The following is a 17,285-nucleotide window of genomic DNA, read 5'->3' on the forward strand; positions in this document are numbered from 1 at the left end:
TGCCCCAGTGAAAACTGGCCTGTTGATAGTCCAAGAAACAAATGGCAGCAAGCGATCAAATTGCATTATCGACCTTGCCCACATCATTCTACCTGCGGTTCACAATTACAAACTAGTCGCAAATTGAATTTTTTTTATCGGTGAACCGAACCTGAGGAATATAATTATGTTTGTTCCATTGCATTTATTTTCACATCACTATATTTTCGCACTCATCAGAGCTGCGAAATTAAGTTGCTTCGAAATTTTACTCTGTGAGCTACTCACGAAACTAAATACTAGCGAAATATAAGTGTCCTAGGGTAGGCCAGATATTTTGCATGAGAATCATGACTTCGAAACCACATTCTGATTTATAAAATGAGAACCGTTTGTCTGGTGAACAAACCAAGTATACCATTGGATTTGTCTCAAAAAGCCACACCAGAATATTACCTTTTCAAGTTTGTAGCACTATATATCGAGGGGAGGTCTCTCCGAGGGTGCCTTCTAACCTTAATCATAGTCAAAGCAACTGAAGAAATCATATCTTAGGTTAATTTACAGGATAGATGAACATACCAGCAGACACAGTTTTGGCCAAGTGAAGGACAGCTTTGTGAGTAGTTGATTTGTGTGAGCAGTACCGCACTTCCTTTTAAAAAATCATGCATATATTGTGGTGGATGGCGCCCACCTGCATTTAGCCGAGCTGAGCCAAGCCAGAGCCGAGTCAAGCCAAAGCCGAGCTAAGCTGAGTCTAAGCCAAGCCGGGCTGAGCCGAGCTGAGCCGAGCTGGGCCAAGCTGGGCCAAGCTGAACCGGGCCCAGCCAAGTAGAACAGAGGGGAGGCTTACCAGCTATATAAGCGCGAACATTTGCAGTAGAGAGCAGAGCTGTTCTGGGCCTGTTCATTGCCTGTTACTTAAGCATTGTTGTACAACTTATGAACTAAGCAGAAAATATATGTATAAACTCATGCACCGAATCTTGTACTAGTGGAGGAGAGTGAAGGTCACACAAAACCTTTACAATATGTTTAAATGTAGGTCTTGATGCGTATAAGTGGACAACATAATATAATTGGATCTTGTGATTTTCTTTGGTGGCTCATCTTCATCTTCACAAGGTGTATCATGAGTAGCAGGTTTCCGATTCTCTTCATGTAGCTAAATAAATTCCAGGACAACATTGACTGGGGAAATCACTATCACTTAGTCAGCTTAAACCAATAACCTAGAGTGAATACATGCATGATGTGTCCATTGGATAAATAAAGACAACACTAATGATTAAGGCCTAGCTGGATAGAAATTTAGTTATTTTACAAACTGAATACAAGCATCTTGATCAGTAGCCACCACTACTGGTTTGTACACATTACCATGTCAGCATTCCTTTCATCTTAATAATAATTAATACTTATGTAATCAAATTACATAATTATTTTATAGAATAATTATGAGTCTGGTTATCTCACCTTAAATGTGTGGTAAAATATCACAAGTTTAAAAAAACACTCACTCACCTCACTGTGTTTTTTCATAGCAAGCTCAATTTTGCTGTTGTTTGTCTCTGATAGCATATGTTCTGTGAATCTGGTAGCCCTTGCAGACAACTTGAAGGCATACAACATTGAAAACAGACCTTTCAGGCTCTTTAGAAGGTTTTTTTCCAGCTTTCTAGACAGTGACTAAGTGTTTGACCTGTGTGCTTAGTCAATGTTTAATAAATTAATTTCTTGAGAGCCATGTATGTGGTCTACACAAGTCATGTCAAAGCTCAAACCATGAATGCACATATCTTGTATCTTACTATTTTCTATGTTTCATCTGTGTCAGTTTATGAAACATAATTATAGTGTTTTGAAAAAAATTTTATAAGATAAAGCTATTAAACCATATAATTATACACACATGTACATATACGTATGTCAATGTGTATAGTTTACATGTGGGTGTAACAATCGTAAGATATGGAATATTCGAAAATAGATAGAAGATGAATTTTTACTTCACCAATGACATCCTAAATCACAGCAAAATGATTATGATAAAAAGTTGCAAATCTGATGCTTTTATGGAAAGAATCTTATTTACAGGGGAGATAAATCCTAAAACATCATTTTTATCAAATTTTTCATAGCAGTGGGAATGGCAGCTGCGGCAACTCTTCCATTTTGAATTTTCCATACCGAAATTAGTCTAAATCACTACAGAAATTGCCACTGAAAGAGGTGCCAACGGAACATCATTGTTAGAGCTCTTTTGCCTGCTCGGCCCATAGCCTGTTTAAATAGTTAATGACTTAAGACTTTTTATTTACCAACTAAAGCGACTGCTGAATAGTTAACAATTCTTTTGGACTCAAAATGGGTCAAAGGTCATAAGATTAACATACCGGCAAGCTTTAGACTCGTTACTTGTCAACATAGAAGATCGTTTGTTGACCAAGTAACGTGGCTAGTAGTGGATATCAAGGTTAGTAGACGATAAGGTCATTCTGCACTCTTCAGTAGCTAGCAAGCATGCTGCCTTTATTTCTTCTAGCCTTGCCTCAAATACTGCTGAAGTATTTTCACCATCTCTGGGTGAGGATTGTGAAACTCATTTGGGTACTTACTGGTAAGTTTAAACATATTCTGGTGAGTTTAAACAGTTATAACTATTGTACTTAGTGCTTTCTTAGGTTTTATAAAAAAGTAGTTGTAAAGTGTGTATGTCATGCAAAAGGTGTAATGGTGATGCTCTGAAACTGCAACAGATGGAGTTTGTTGTTATGGCAGCAAACAGCAAATAAACATATATAATAAAAAATTGTTTTGCTAAATTATCATAGTATTCTGTAACAATCAAACCTCTCATAGCAAATATTGCCTTCAAAAAAGTTTCAAGATTAAAAGCCTTACTAATGTATTAATAATATTAATATTAAACTCCTAGCACTTTGTCATCAGTTCAGGTACATTTTTATGTAGTTTACGAATTTATTTAGGAACTTCTGCAAAGATAGAATCTGCAATGAGTGGTAAAGAAGCTGCAGCTCCGGCTCATGTGCAGAGAGTGGTATGGATCAATCCTACTAGTAGCCTTGCAGTTCCGGAAAGTTTTTTCACTGTTCATGAAAGGTTTGCACCCGCCGATATTGTTTTGGATAATAAGGTGCATCTTCTATCAGTCACTTCAAAGACAGCAACATTCACAGAAGTTGACTCTGACATACTCGATTCAAAAAAACATCCTTTTATATGGTCAGCTCAAGTAAAATGTTGTACCAGATTGATTGTTCTACCAGTTCAATCATTCTATAAGTTGGTAGACAAGATCGATGTAGAAGATCGAAAAGTAGTTTGGCTTTTCCATACAACCAGATGCAGGTCCACAGCCTGGGTGCAAGCATTTAACTCTATACCGGGATGGGTTGCCTTTTCTGCACCACAAGCTTTGGTTTACAGTGTTGTACATGGTGACCATGGTTATAACAGCGCCGAAAGCTTTTCTAAAACAGAAGAGTACAGACGTATATTAATAGCTATAATAACAATGTATCTACGACAAACACCTCCAGGTTGGTCAGTCCTATGGAAAGCAATTCATCTTGATGAGCACATGATATACCATCTCGTAAGGCGTTTTCCTCAGCATAAGCTTCTTGTAGCATATCGAGATGTTCTCCCTGTAGTTAGTTCTTTTCAGCGAGCTTTTGGGAAGTTTGTAAATCTGCGTTATCGCGCTGAACAACTTAGGTATCGAGCTCCTTCAGATGTTAAATGGTGGTCTCATATGTCCAATTTGGGCACATTTACCAACGGTTTCAACCATGACTTTCGTATGAAGGTCATTGCTAGGGTAAAACCAAGGACTGTTATCGAATGGTCCGTTTTTACATGGTGTGCCAAGTTGACTACTATAAAGCAGGCTCAAGAGAGTGGAATTAATATTAAACCACTCAAGTATGATGGTCTGGCAGAAAACAAACGAGCAACAGTCGTCAAACTTTTTGAATATTTGGATATCTCATCTGATTATGTAGATTTAGCCTGCGAAGCATTAAACTATGACAGCCAAGCAGCGGCTCCGAATGTCAAATGGAAAACCGGAAACACAAAAGAGCAATACCAATGGATGAAAGATGGAGAACTCGTCAAGCGGTGCAACATGATATTAGAGGAGTTTAGTTTCCCTCTTCTTGGCAGTTCATTTGATCTTGCAAATAGTATATAGCTACTTTCTGTGTCTTTAATACTGTTTATGATGCTTCTGTATACTTCATAATCTTAAATTAGTTTTTTATCATTATGGCTATTTGATTGACAGAGTGAAGAGATGGAATAGAGTTGTGCTAGACATTGCATGCAAAACAATGAAACAGCAGTTTGGAAGTACATATGAAGCTTTTGCTTATGTATCTAACCACTTTTAGCCAATCAATTATGTTAATCAGCCAAATTTGGCACCGTAATTGGTCACATTGAGCTCAATTTTTACTGATGCGTTTCTCTAGCAGTTTGAATATTAGATTGAATACAGAACTTGTACATGTCTCTGAACTGCAATTTATTTCAAATAGAATATTCTGCATCTATTTGAACTAAATGTTTATATTTGAACTGTTGTGTTGTTTATAAGAAAGGAGATTCTGCTAGTCAAAAGACCGGCAGACATGTTGTGAGCTTTAAAAAAGCGATGATAAGAATGGCTTTTAGATTAGATCATCAGTTTTAGGACAGCTGCACAGTCACACAGCATTAATACTTACTAAGTAAGCTTACTAATAAAGCTTAACCTATCGTCACTTTACTTGGAAAGAATTTGTACCCCAGACTCTTAGCAACAGTTTGTAGGACAGTAAATCATATTTTGTAAAAGACCATGATTGTTATAACATCTAATCTTCCTCTTCTCTTTCGATCCTGTATAATATCATCTCACCGATATTTATTAACCTATAACTTCCTTGAATCGCAATTGGTTTATTTATATTAACTATGAGGTGCATATCTAGGCGGTACTCACATGTATTTACTTTCAAGTGATCTCACTTCACTCCGTTATTGCGCAACATTGTGTACCCTTTGAATAAACTAAAGTCAAAAAAGAAAAAGTGGTTTTTCAATGCAGGTTGTATCGATACAAATAAATTTGTAAACTATTTGTTACAAACATTTTTAGGAAATCTTTGTCACGAGTACAGTTGTAAACTACAAGCATCTGAGAAGCTAGTGATAACCAAATGCACTCCATTGTTTCGCCATGATCATAGTGAGGTGTAAATGCCAGAGCTGTATTATGTAACATAGCTCTTGTATTTTAGCATCGAGTATTGGATATTGTCAGCTGGAGTATTCTATATTCTTAAGTATTTGAACACATAATGAAAATATTGCAGTTGTTAGTATTTGGACGGTTTTTAGTATTGGTTTCAAGCCTGGTGTTACCTTGGATGTACATTTTATGTCTTTTATAATAAACCAACAACGCCAGAGCTTTACTAGAGAAGTAAACACAAAGTTATGGAATATATCCACATTCTATTCTGAAGCAAGCAATGGCATAATTGCGCAAATGCGTTTTCTATAGTTGAAAAACCTTCTGATAGCTGTAATTAAAGAATTTACGGTCTCTGTGTAACTACTTTACACTGCTAAAAAATTGTTTTTTTATATTCCAAACTGAACTTAAAGTTTTCTTCAAACGGTTATCATTTAGCAAAAGACAACTTTTTGTTGTTTCTATTAGTTACACGAATGACAGCAGTTTTAAAATTGAACTTACACCAATTTTTTTACATTTCACTAAAAAGTATCGATATTTTTCTATCATTTGTGATTGTCTTTGATGTTTGAGGTATCTGACTGTCAGGATTGCTCTAGATTAAAAGCAACAAACCTTGATCTGTGGTTAAAATGCTCAAAAGAAAAATACATGCAAAATTACGTCATTGGCTTTTACCGTTGCAATAGTTTACACTGGTTGTTGCAATACACATCTTTATTTTGTCGGTCTTTTTGCAATTATAGATGTCATAATCACACTTTCGCTTTCTCTAGACCTTTTTACCGTGATCAAGTTATATCGATTTTAATCTTGAAACCTCCTGGCAGTCAGACCACTTCGAACATCAAAAACAATCGCAAATAATAGAAAACACCGATACTTTCTGATAAAATGTACAAAAATTTGGAGCGAGTTTGTCTTTAAAAAGTGAAATGGACTATTAGGTCAAAACAATACAACTTGTTAGAACATGGCCATTACTTGTTTATAGTTTTATGAATCTATTATAATTGCAGAAGAATATTGCACTAAATATTGTTTAGGTAGTTAGTTCAGCTGTTTATGTATTAAGCATCTTTTGTTACTTAACAAAAACATACTTGTTAAAGATGTGGTTGCGTCAAAAAAGTCGATCAAATGAAATTAAGTCCAATAAAAGGCTAAAACAACAGCTACAATTTGATGTCATTTTTGTCTTTGGAGACCAACCCTGTCCAGAGATATATGCATTTGAATGAAGTCATCTTTTAAAAAGCTCACATGCCAGCTGGTGCTTCATTAGTAACGTAACTAGTGATACATCTGAAAAGAGTCCACGAGCGATAATTATAAGATCTCTTCTTTAGCCAATCATTAGCACGAAATTTTTTTGTAGGCCATAATAAATGTTATCTCTTGTATAACGCGTTGTCTGTGATTTCAAATTTAGGGATTTTACTCAATTACTAGATCAGGCACAGTCCTCAATATTTACTGACTTAATTGACATCATTAATCTACTGAATTACTGCATCGACACGGACCACACGCTTTATTGACAAACAACAGAATTGTAACAATGCTTCCAGCTCCTGTAAATGTAACTCACAGTTTTTTAAGCATCAGGTGTTTAAAGTTTGGGGCAGTCAGCGTATGGTAAGAGCTGACAGGTGTCAGCAGTATTATGCTGCAGAGAAAGATAGGAGAATGGAGGTAAATTTATCATTAACTTTGAGTTTCCTTTATATATACTGTTGTGTTTACATTCAGATTATATTTCCCTGTTTGAGACTATATTGTAACATCTTTTGCGAGTGTGCGTGCAACGGATGCATAGTTATTTCTTGCTATAAAATGACCGGTGTTGATTGTTACATTAACAGCTTCCTAATTAGTCTATACTCTATAGCATCTAGCAATATACTGGCTTAGATTGATGAACAAGTGTGAAATATACTAAAGGTAATAATTTAAGTACTCATGAATACATTTACTAATTAATAAAATTATAACTTTTTGCTATCACCAATCATCGTTTCATAACTTTTGTATCGTTTCATTTAGCTATAATATTTGCTTCAAATCTCCTTTGGCAGTTTTAGCTGGTGAATTAGATTTATTATTAGAATTTATGTTCACTTCTCACTTGTGGAAAGTGAGGAAAATCGACTAATCAATGCTCATAGTCATATTTAACTCCCAGAAACAAAGCTTCGAATTGTTGGCTTGGTGCACTTATGCCTTTATTAAACATTCTTTCATTTTATAGTTTTACACACTCAGTCTATCTTACACCCAAATTGAAAGCTTTCAGCAGATACATGTTAAAACGGCGTATCTATGAATGATGTGTATTTATTACATTTGTTTTATTAATCGCCGGATGTTTATGTGGTGTCATCAGTGGAGCAGTTGTGGCAGTGTGGAAACTGCCATACACAGAAAAAAGAGACATGAATGTGTGCCGCACAAACCATGATATGTTTTGTTTGAGTTTGCTGCAGTACATTAATTTGTCTTATTATAGAGCTGAAACTATGTGAGTGGCCACAACTTATATGAATGCTTTTAGTAAAAAATTTGTCAATACGAAAAAAGTTTTGATTGTAAAAATTATATAATAAAATAATATTGTTGAAGATAACGCAAAACATGATTTGCAGAACATATTGAATACATTATAGCCCCATTGCCACCTGTGCTCAAATCTTGTCTAATAGATGGGTTTATGAAGTGTAATCAGAGCTGTATTGACAGGTACTTTTGCATAGCTCGACTTAATTCCAACGGACCAAATAATAAGAGCTCAAAAAGTTCTATGCTCCACACTACCAAGTGAAAACAGGTGAGTCTACACCGCAAACTGCCAACCAGATGCAAGGATCGCTTAGTTAACTCTTTGCCACAATTGATGAGTCGATTGATTTCAAAGAAATTGACGTCTTGCGTTCACTATTTCGGTCGGCTCATAAAACCAACTGTTTAGTTTTTGAATCAACTCATCAAATGTGACCAGTAATTTTTTTTACAAATTGATGCTAATAATAACTAGATAATGTTGACTATACATGACTTTGTTAGAGATGCTGTTGGTTTTGCCATATATTTCAACACATTCTTTTCAAATATGTGACTTGATTATTTTATCTAGTAACTAGTTTTCGGTGTGGGTAGCAACTGAGAACTCTGCTGATACAAAGGCCGTGACGAAATAAGTTAACTCAACGACTTAATTACTGTGAACCGGCAGAATCGTAGTCGATACTTAAATGTTTAAACAGCATTTAGAGGAAACTACTATGAGAAATTTTTAATTTCCCTTATTTGAGGCGTTTGAGACATTTATAATAATGTATCTGTAGCTAGATTTAAAATTTTATCTTAGCAATCATGAGCAAATACAAAATAAAATATATACCAATAGAGCCGCGTAGAACTAGACTTTTATCACAATAGCTGATGTCAATACGAGAGATAGAGACAGATTGTTTCACTATTAATAGACATCATTTTGGGCAAGTCGGGGCACATCTTTTTTCTTTGAGCCTTTTCACTGCGATCAATTTTTGTCGATTTTAATCATCAAATATCTTGACAATGAGATCTCCTAAAACAACCAACAAGATATCAACTGATAGAAAAAAATCAATACTTCCTGTTAAATCAACTGAAATTTGATGCAATCACATCTTTAAGGCTGCAAGGCATATGTTTGTGCAAGAAATACATGTACATGTATATGCCTTGCAGCCAGTTGTGGTTTGTGCAGCTTTATTCAAGAAAAAAACTGGAATTTAGTTAACAGGCTTTTAAATAGTTAATAACCATTACACTGCACTCATGATACATGAAAGGTCATAACCTTGAAATAAGCCTCATACCAGGTCAAAATATAAGACTTTTTATTGCTCAACTAAAGCGGCTGCTGAATGGTTAATGATTCAAGGACTCAAAGTGGGTCAAAGGTCATAAGATTAACAAACCGGCAAGCTTCAGACTAGTTACTTGTCAACATAGAAAATCGTTTGTTGACCAAGTTAAGTGGCTAGTAGTGGATATCAAAGCTAGTAGCCGATAAGGTCATTCTGCACTCTTCAGTAGCTAACAAGCATGCTGCCTTTATTCCTTCTAGCCTTGCCTCAAATACTGCTGAAGTATGTTCACCATCTCTGGGTGAGGATCGTGAAACTCATTTGGGTGCTTAATGGTAAGTTTAAACATATTTTGGGGAGTCTAAACAGTTATAACTACTGTACTTAGTGCCTTTTTAGGTTTTATAAAAAGTAGTTGTAAAGTGTGTTTGTCATTCAAAAGGTGTGTTGCTGATGCTCTGAAACTGCAACAGATGGAGTTTGTTGTTATGGCAGCAAACAGCAAATAAACATATCATATAATAAAAAATTGTTTTGCTAAATTATCATAGTATTCTGTAACAGTCAAACCTCTCATAGCAAATATTGCCTTCAAAAAAGTTTCAAGATTAAAAGCCTTACTAATCTATGTATACTCCTAGCACTTAGTTATCAGTTCAGGTACACATTTATGTAGTTTACGAATTTATTTAGGAACTTCTGCAAAGATAGAATCTGCAATGAGTGGTAAAGAAGCTGCGGCTCCGGCTCATGTGCAAAGAGTGGTATGGATCAATCCTACTAGTAGCCATGCAGATCCAGAAAGTTTTTTCACTGTTCATGAAAGGTTTGCGTCCGCCGATATTGTTTTGGATAATAAGGTGCATCTTCTGTCAGTCACTTCAAAGACAGCAACATTTACAGAGGTTGACTCTGACATACTCGATTCAAGAAAACATCCTTTTATATGGTCAGCTCAAGTAAAATGTTGTACCAGATTGATTGTTCTACCAGTTCAATCATTCTATAAGATGGTAGACAAGATCGATGTAGAAGATCGAAAAGTAGTTTGGCTTTTCCATACAACCAGATGCGGCTCCACAGCCTGGGTGCAGGCATTTAACTCTATACCGGGATGGGTTGCCTTTTCCGCACCACAAGCTTTGCATTACAGTGTTGTACATGGTGACCATGGTTATAGCTGCGCAGAAAGCTTTTCTAAAACAGAAGAGTACAGACGTATATTAATAGCTATAATAACAATGTATCTACGACAAACACCTCCAGGTGGGTCAGTCCTATGGAAAGCAGTTCATCTTGATGAGCACATGATAGGCCATCTCGTAAGGCGTTTTCCTCAGCATAAGCTTCTTGTAGCATATCGAGATGTCCTCCCTGTAGTTAGTTCTTTTCAGCGAGCTTTTGGGAAGTTTGTAAATCTGCGTTACATCGCTGAACAACTGATGTACCGAGATCCTTCAGATGTTAAATGGTGGTCTCATATATCCAATTTGGGCACATTTACCAACGGTTTCAACCATGACTTCTGTATGAAGGTCATTGCTAGGGTAAGACCAAGGACGATGATTGAATGGTCTTGCTTTACATGGTGTGCTAAGTTGACTACAATACAGCAAGCTCAACAGAATGGAATCAATATTAAACCACTCAAGTATGATGGTCTCGCAGAAAACAAACAAGCGACAGTCGTCAAACTTTTTGAATATTTGGAAATCTCATCTGATTATGCAGATTTAGCCTGCGAAGCATTAAACTATGACAGCCAAGCGGCGGCTCCGAATGTTGAGTGGAAAACCGGAAACACAAAAGAGCAATACCAATGGATGAAAGACGGTGAACTTGTCAAGCGGTGCAACATGATATTAGAGGAGTTTAGTTTCCCTCTTCTTGGCAGTTCATTTGATCTTGAAAATAGCATATAACTACATGTACTTTCAGTGTCTTTAATACTGTTAATGATGTTTCTGTATATAGACTTCATGAGGTTGAATTAGATTTTCTTTCATTAACATTTTAAGGTAACAGAATGACATAAGAAAATGGCTATGGCACAGCAGTTTGGAAGTAGATGTGTAGCTTTTGCTGATGTATATAACCACTTTTAGTCAACCAATTAAATTAATCAACCATGTTTGGTACTGTAATTAGTCACATTGAGCTCAATTTCAACTGATGCGTTTCTCTGGCATTTTGAATATCAGATTGAATACAGAACTTGCATATGTCTCTGCAATGCTATTTTAATTCAAATATGATATTCTGTTTCCATTTTGACAAAATTTTTAATTCGAACTGTTGAATTTTTTTCAAGAAAAAAGGTTGCGCTATCTAAAAACCCAGCAGAGATGTTGTGAGCTTTAAAAATAGAAGATTACTATGGCTGTGAGATTAGAGCATAGCTTTTACTTATCCTTATCAACAGCACAGTCACCCAGTAGTAACTCTACTATACTATACATCATTCGCTCTATGGTTATTGGAAAATAGGGCAAATAGAAAAAGGTTTCAGCTTACTAAAGGCTGGTTCACACTGCATCACCGTTTGTAGACGTTTTCCTTTTGACGTTCATTGTCGACTATGTCAACCATAAACCGATGACATCGATGAAGCAGCGCGAATATGTCGAGAAAGTATGCAGGGGTTAAACTTTCCCAATATTTGACTGAACATCGACGACGGCCTGTACAATGCGACCCCTTTCTGCAATAGCAAATCACGATCGCGAATAGCGTAATATTTTTATTTCCATTCATGATAGTTGCTGCAGAACAAGAATTTGATTAAAGTTCACAAAAACAATAGAGTTTTTTCGCTATAAGTTAAAAAGAAAAATGAGAAAACTATGTTATGGAGTATTTGCTGATGCAAACGTGGATGGGTTTGTAATAGTATGACTATTCTGATCATTGACAATCATCAAAGTATTGTGGCATCGACGTTGAGATATGGCGATACAGTGTAAACCAGATTTTATAAAGCTTAACTTATTTTTACTTCTAAGAATTTATACCCCAGACTCTTACTAGCGACTTGTAGGACAGTAAATCATTTTCTTAGATACCCTGATTATTCTAGCATCTAATCTTTCAACTCTCTTTCAATTCTGTACAATGTCATTTCAACAGCATTTATTAGCTATTAATTTCCTTGAAGGGCAAATGGTTTAGTTATATAATAAGGTATTATAATATAAGGTTGTAATTAGTTAGTTATAATTATAAGGTATTATAATATACGTGCATAGTTATTATTATCTATGCACGTATTTATTTACTTAAAACTAATCTCACCTTACTTAGTTATTGCGCAACATTGTGTACACTTTCGATAAAATAGAGTCAGAAGACAAAAAGTGTTTTTTCAATGCAGATGGTATTGGTGCAAATAAATTTGTAAACTACTTGTTACAAACTTTTATTACGAGATCTTTATCGTAAGTAGAGTTGTAAACTACAAGCATCGAAGAGGTTAGTGATAACCAAATGCACTCCATTGTTGCGCTATGATCATAGGGAGATGTCAATGCAAGAGCTGTCTTATGTAACATAGCTCTTGTATTTTAGTATTGGGTATTGGTCTTAAGTATTCAAACACATAGTAAAAGTATTGCAACTGTTAGTATTTGAACAGTTTTGAGTATTGGTTTCAAACCTGGGGCTACCTTGGATGTATATTTTATGTCTTTTATGGTAAAAAACCAACGCCAGAGCTTCACTAGAGAAGTAAACACAAAGTTATGGAAGATATCCGCATTCTATTCTGCAGCAAGCAATGGCAATATTGCGCAAATACTTTTTCTATAGTTGAAAAACTTTTTGATAGCTGTAATTAAAGAACTTACGGTCTCTGTGTAACTACTTTACACTGCTAAAAAACTGCTTTTTTCATTCCAAACTGAACCTAAAGTTTGATTCAGATGGTTATTATAGCAATTTTGTTTGAACTTTCAAAAATTGCTAAAACTTTTGGCGTGGAACTTTACTGATGATGATGCAGTTACTGGACATTTCTTTATTCCTTTATTACATTGACAAACATCAGCACCAACACCGTGAAGTCTAAAAACATAAAGTTACTATGGTAAGTACTAATTATAAACAGCAAAACAGCAATATTATGTAACGAGTAATTGGTTATACTAAGTGGTCAAGCCGAGACATTACACAGGCATTCTTCTAGCAAATTACATCAATTAAGCATTTGATACATGTGAAAGCATTCATGGCTAAGCACAGTTCAATAACCACTACTTTGTAAACAAAAGGCAGAAAAAATAAAATACACATACCTTTTGCTTTCTTTCTAGCATTTTGTTGAAAATACTTGATAAATACAACAGGGTATAAAATGTTAAAGAAAGTTTGTAAAAACATATCATTTTCTTTAATGGCTAGCTAAGCCAGACTGACTAGGGTGAGTGCAGGAAAAAGATATATATATATATATATATATATATATATATATATATATATATATATATATATATATATATATGTATGTTATATATATTGGACTTTTCGAAACAACGTTTAAGGCTCGCTACTCTAACCACAGAGCAACATTTAATGACACCAACAAGAGAAATAAAACCAGCCTTAGCAAACATATATGGTAGCTAAAAGATCACACTGAGTATGACATTAAATGGAGCATTGTCAAGCAATCTGCTGCATACAACAACACTTCTAATTTGTGCAACTTGTGCCTGCTTGAAAAATATTACATTATTATGCACCCTGAAAAGAGTAGTCTGAATAAACAACAGGAAATAATATCAACCTGCAGACATGATAGAAAATTTCTTTTAGCTGACAGTATTACATAAACACTCACTGTATATCATTTTAATTTACTTTTTGGTAAACTTTGTTTGTGGACAATAACTTTTAGAAGCTCTCTATCTCATATGTAAGCTACAGGCTTGTACCCTGATATTTTAATCTTTTAATGATGCAGTTTTGAATGTGAGCCCTAACGTTGGCAATAGGGTAGTCATTTTAGCATGAGTTGTTGTCTGATGATTGTACTCTGTACATGAAACTATTAGTAACAAAAACTCATTTTTAGTCATCTCTTACTTCTTTTATATTTTAGCTCTTACTTCTAGTAATAGAGCATTATGCGAGAGAATCGTGACATTACTCTATATATATATATGTATATATATATATATGTACTATGGTAAGTACATATATAGGTGCGGCACTATTAGCCTTTGTGCAAAGCTCATCACTTTTGTGATTTGAGCACTCTGGTGTCAGCACATTGACTTTCTTAAAGTCTGTGAGGCAACCTAGTTGTTTCATGGCAGGAAGTCAACTCTCATTGGTAATGAGATTTGCGTCCCTTGCCTAAGCTCTGAGCTGCACTGATGAGGCTTCAATAGCCGAAACAGTACTGTCTGTAGCATGAGTATGTGCTCCCTCACTTCGGTTTGGTTGAGCACTCTGTGAGAGGTGCGGCACTATTAGCCTTTGTGCAAAGCTCATCACTTTTGTGATTTGAGCTCTCTGGTGCCAGCACATTGACTTTCTTAAAGTCTGTGAGGCAACCAAGTTGTTTCATGGCAGGAAGTCAACTCTCATTGGTAATGGGATTTGTGTCCTTTGCGTAAGCTCTGAGCTGCACTGATGAGGCTTCAATAGCCGAAACAGTACTGTCTGTAGCATGAGTATATATATATGTATATATATAAGGCAAAACAAAGATATTTATTCAGTTGTTACTCTTCAATTGGTCCCCCCACCAGACTTGGAACCATACTCCAGTCCAATGACAGTATGGGCAACCCCGGGGTAATGACAGTATGAGGAACCACAAAAATGACGAGGTCAGCAACAATAAAACCGAAGGTCTGTAAAACAGCTTTAGTTTAAACAACAGGAAACTGGTTTGACCACCACATATGTGTGCTTTATTGCTGAAATGACCATACAAATAAAATGACCATACCAACAGATAAAATCATTTCTTTTGCAGGTAAATGATTCTATGAGTGAGAGAGTCAATGTGCAGCATACGTCTACAATTGTTTTAAAAGTATACAAATGTTTACAGTTATTATTTAGCAAGAGACAAATTTTCTGCTAGATGCTAGTTACGCGGAGGACACTGGTTTTAAAGTTGCACTTACACCAAATCTATTTACCATTTACAAAAAATAATCGATATTTTTATATCATTTCTGATTGCCTTTGACGTTTGAGCTGATCTGACTGCCAGGATGTTTCCAGATTAAAATTGACAAAATTTGATCTACGGTTAAAATGCTGCATAAAAATACATTCGTTGAGGCTACAAGGCATATATTTGTTGCACAAATGTATATACTGTGAAGTTGCTGCTTTATTCAAAAACAAGCAACTGGCATTTAGTAAATAGGCCTTTGAATAGTTAATAACCATTACACTGAACTCATGATATGTGAAAATTCATAACCTTAAAATGAGCCCCATACCAGGTCAAAATATAAGACTTTTTATTGATCAACTAAAGCGTCTGCTGAATAGTTAATGATTCTTTAACTAGGACTCAAAGTGGGTCAAAGGTCATAAGATTAACAAACCGGCAAGCTTTAGACTCTTTACCTGTCAACATAGAAGATCGTTTGTTGACCAAGTGGCTAGTAGTGGATATCAAGGTAGTAGGCAATAAATTCATTCTGCACTCTTCAGTACCTAAAGCAAGCATGCTGCCTTTATTCCTTCTAGCCTTGCCTCAAATATTGATGACGTATGTTCACCATCTTTGGGTGAGGATTGTGAAACTTATTTGGGTGCTTAATGGTAAGTTTAAACATGTTTTGGTGAGTCTAAACAGTTATAACTACTGTACGTAGTGCTTTCTTAGGTTTTATAAAAAAAGTAGTTCTAAAGTGTGTATGTCATGCAAAAGGTGAATTGCTGATGTTTTGAAACAGTGACAAGCAGAATTTGTTGTTATGGCAGCAAACAGCAAATAAGCATATCATATCATAGAACATTGTTTTGCTATTTTATCATAGCGTTCTGTAACAGCCAAACCTCTCATAGCAAATATTTCATAGCAAATATTGCCTTCAAACATGGTTTTAAGATTAAAAGCCTTACTAATCTAACTCCTAGCACATTTTTATCAGTTCAGGTACATTTTTATGTGGTTTACAAATTTATTTTAGGAACTTCTGCAAAGATAGAATCTGCAATGAGTGGTAAAGAACCTGCAGCTCCTGCTCATGTGCAGAGAGTGGTGTGGATCAATCCTACTATTAATCAAGGAAATCCGCAATGTTTTTTCACTGTTCATGAAAGGTTTGCGCCAGCCAATATTGTTTTGGATAACAGGGTGCATCTTCTGTCAGTCACTTCAAAGACAGCAACATTTACAGAAGTTGACTCTGACATACTTGATTCAAAAAGGCATCCTTTTGTATGGTTTGCTCAAATCAAGCGTTGTACCAGATTGATTGTTCTACCAGTTCAATCCTTCTATAAATTGGTAGACAAGATCGATGTGGAAGATCGAAAAGTAGTTTGGCTTTTCCATACAACTAGATGCGGCTCAACAGCCTGGGTGCAAGCTTTCAACTCTATACCGGAATGGGTTGCATTTTCTGCACCACAAGCTTTGCGGTTTAGTGTTGTTTTTGGTGACCATGGTTTTAGTTGCGCGGAAAGCTTTTCTAAAACAGAAGAATACAAACGTATATTGATAGCCACAATAACAATGTATCTACGACAAACACCTCCAGGTTGTTCAGTCTTGTGGAAAGCATTCCATCTTGACGAACATATGATACACCATCTCGTAAGGCGTTTTCCTCGGCATAAGCTTCTTGTAGCGTATCGAGATGTTCTCCCTATACTTAGTTCGTTCCAGCGAGCTTTTGGAAATTATACCGAGCTGCGGTATCTTGCCGAAAAACTGATGTACCGAGATCCTTCAGATGTTAAATGGTGGTCTCAAATATCCAATTTGGGGTCAAATACTAATGGTTTCAACCATGACTTTTGTATGAGGGTCATTGCTAGAGTAAGACCAAAGAATCTCATTGAATGGAACTGCTTTAGATGGTGTGCCAAGTTGACTACAATACAGCAGGCTCAACAGAATGGAATCAATATTAAACCACTCAAGTATGATGGTCTCGCAGAGAACAAACGAGCAACAGTCATCAAACTTTTTGAATATTTGGACATCT

General features: G+C 35.6%; 2 protein-coding genes across 2 annotated transcripts; both read left to right on the forward strand.

The window, feature by feature from the left end:
• Window positions 1-2,416: 2,416 nt before the first annotated feature.
• Window positions 2,417-4,562, forward strand: LOC137400069 (uncharacterized). The gene is made up of 2 exons (XM_068086379.1): window positions 2,417-2,602; window positions 2,973-4,562. Exons 1-2 carry the CDS (start codon window positions 2,506-2,508, stop codon window positions 4,199-4,201), a joined length of 1,326 nt encoding a protein of 441 aa, XP_067942480.1. The 5' UTR covers window positions 2,417-2,505; the 3' UTR covers window positions 4,202-4,562.
• Window positions 4,563-9,271: 4,709 nt separating this feature from the next.
• LOC137400079 (uncharacterized) lies at window positions 9,272-11,331 on the forward strand. The gene is made up of 2 exons (XM_068086389.1): window positions 9,272-9,440; window positions 9,799-11,331. Exons 1-2 carry the CDS (start codon window positions 9,344-9,346, stop codon window positions 11,025-11,027), a joined length of 1,326 nt encoding a protein of 441 aa, XP_067942490.1. The 5' UTR covers window positions 9,272-9,343; the 3' UTR covers window positions 11,028-11,331.
• The last annotated feature ends 5,954 nt before the right edge of the window (window positions 11,332-17,285 follow it).

The sequence above is a fragment of the Watersipora subatra genome, chromosome 7 (assembly GCF_963576615.1).
Source record: "Watersipora subatra chromosome 7, tzWatSuba1.1, whole genome shotgun sequence".
NCBI classification, from domain to species: domain Eukaryota; kingdom Metazoa; phylum Bryozoa; class Gymnolaemata; order Cheilostomatida; family Watersiporidae; genus Watersipora; species Watersipora subatra.

Bases quoted from the DNA above. Each gene is read 5' to 3' on its own strand.
- LOC137400069 (XM_068086379.1), top strand. From the start codon at position 2,506: ATGCTGCCTTTATTTCTTCTAGCCTTGCCTCAAATACTGCTGAAGTAT. The intron at 2,603-2,972 runs GTAAGTTTAAAC...GAATTTATTTAG, and splicing joins ACTCATTTGGGTACTTACTG to GAACTTCTGCAAAGATAGAA.
- LOC137400079 (XM_068086389.1), top strand. From the start codon at position 9,344: ATGCTGCCTTTATTCCTTCTAGCCTTGCCTCAAATACTGCTGAAGTAT. The intron at 9,441-9,798 runs GTAAGTTTAAAC...GAATTTATTTAG, and splicing joins ACTCATTTGGGTGCTTAATG to GAACTTCTGCAAAGATAGAA.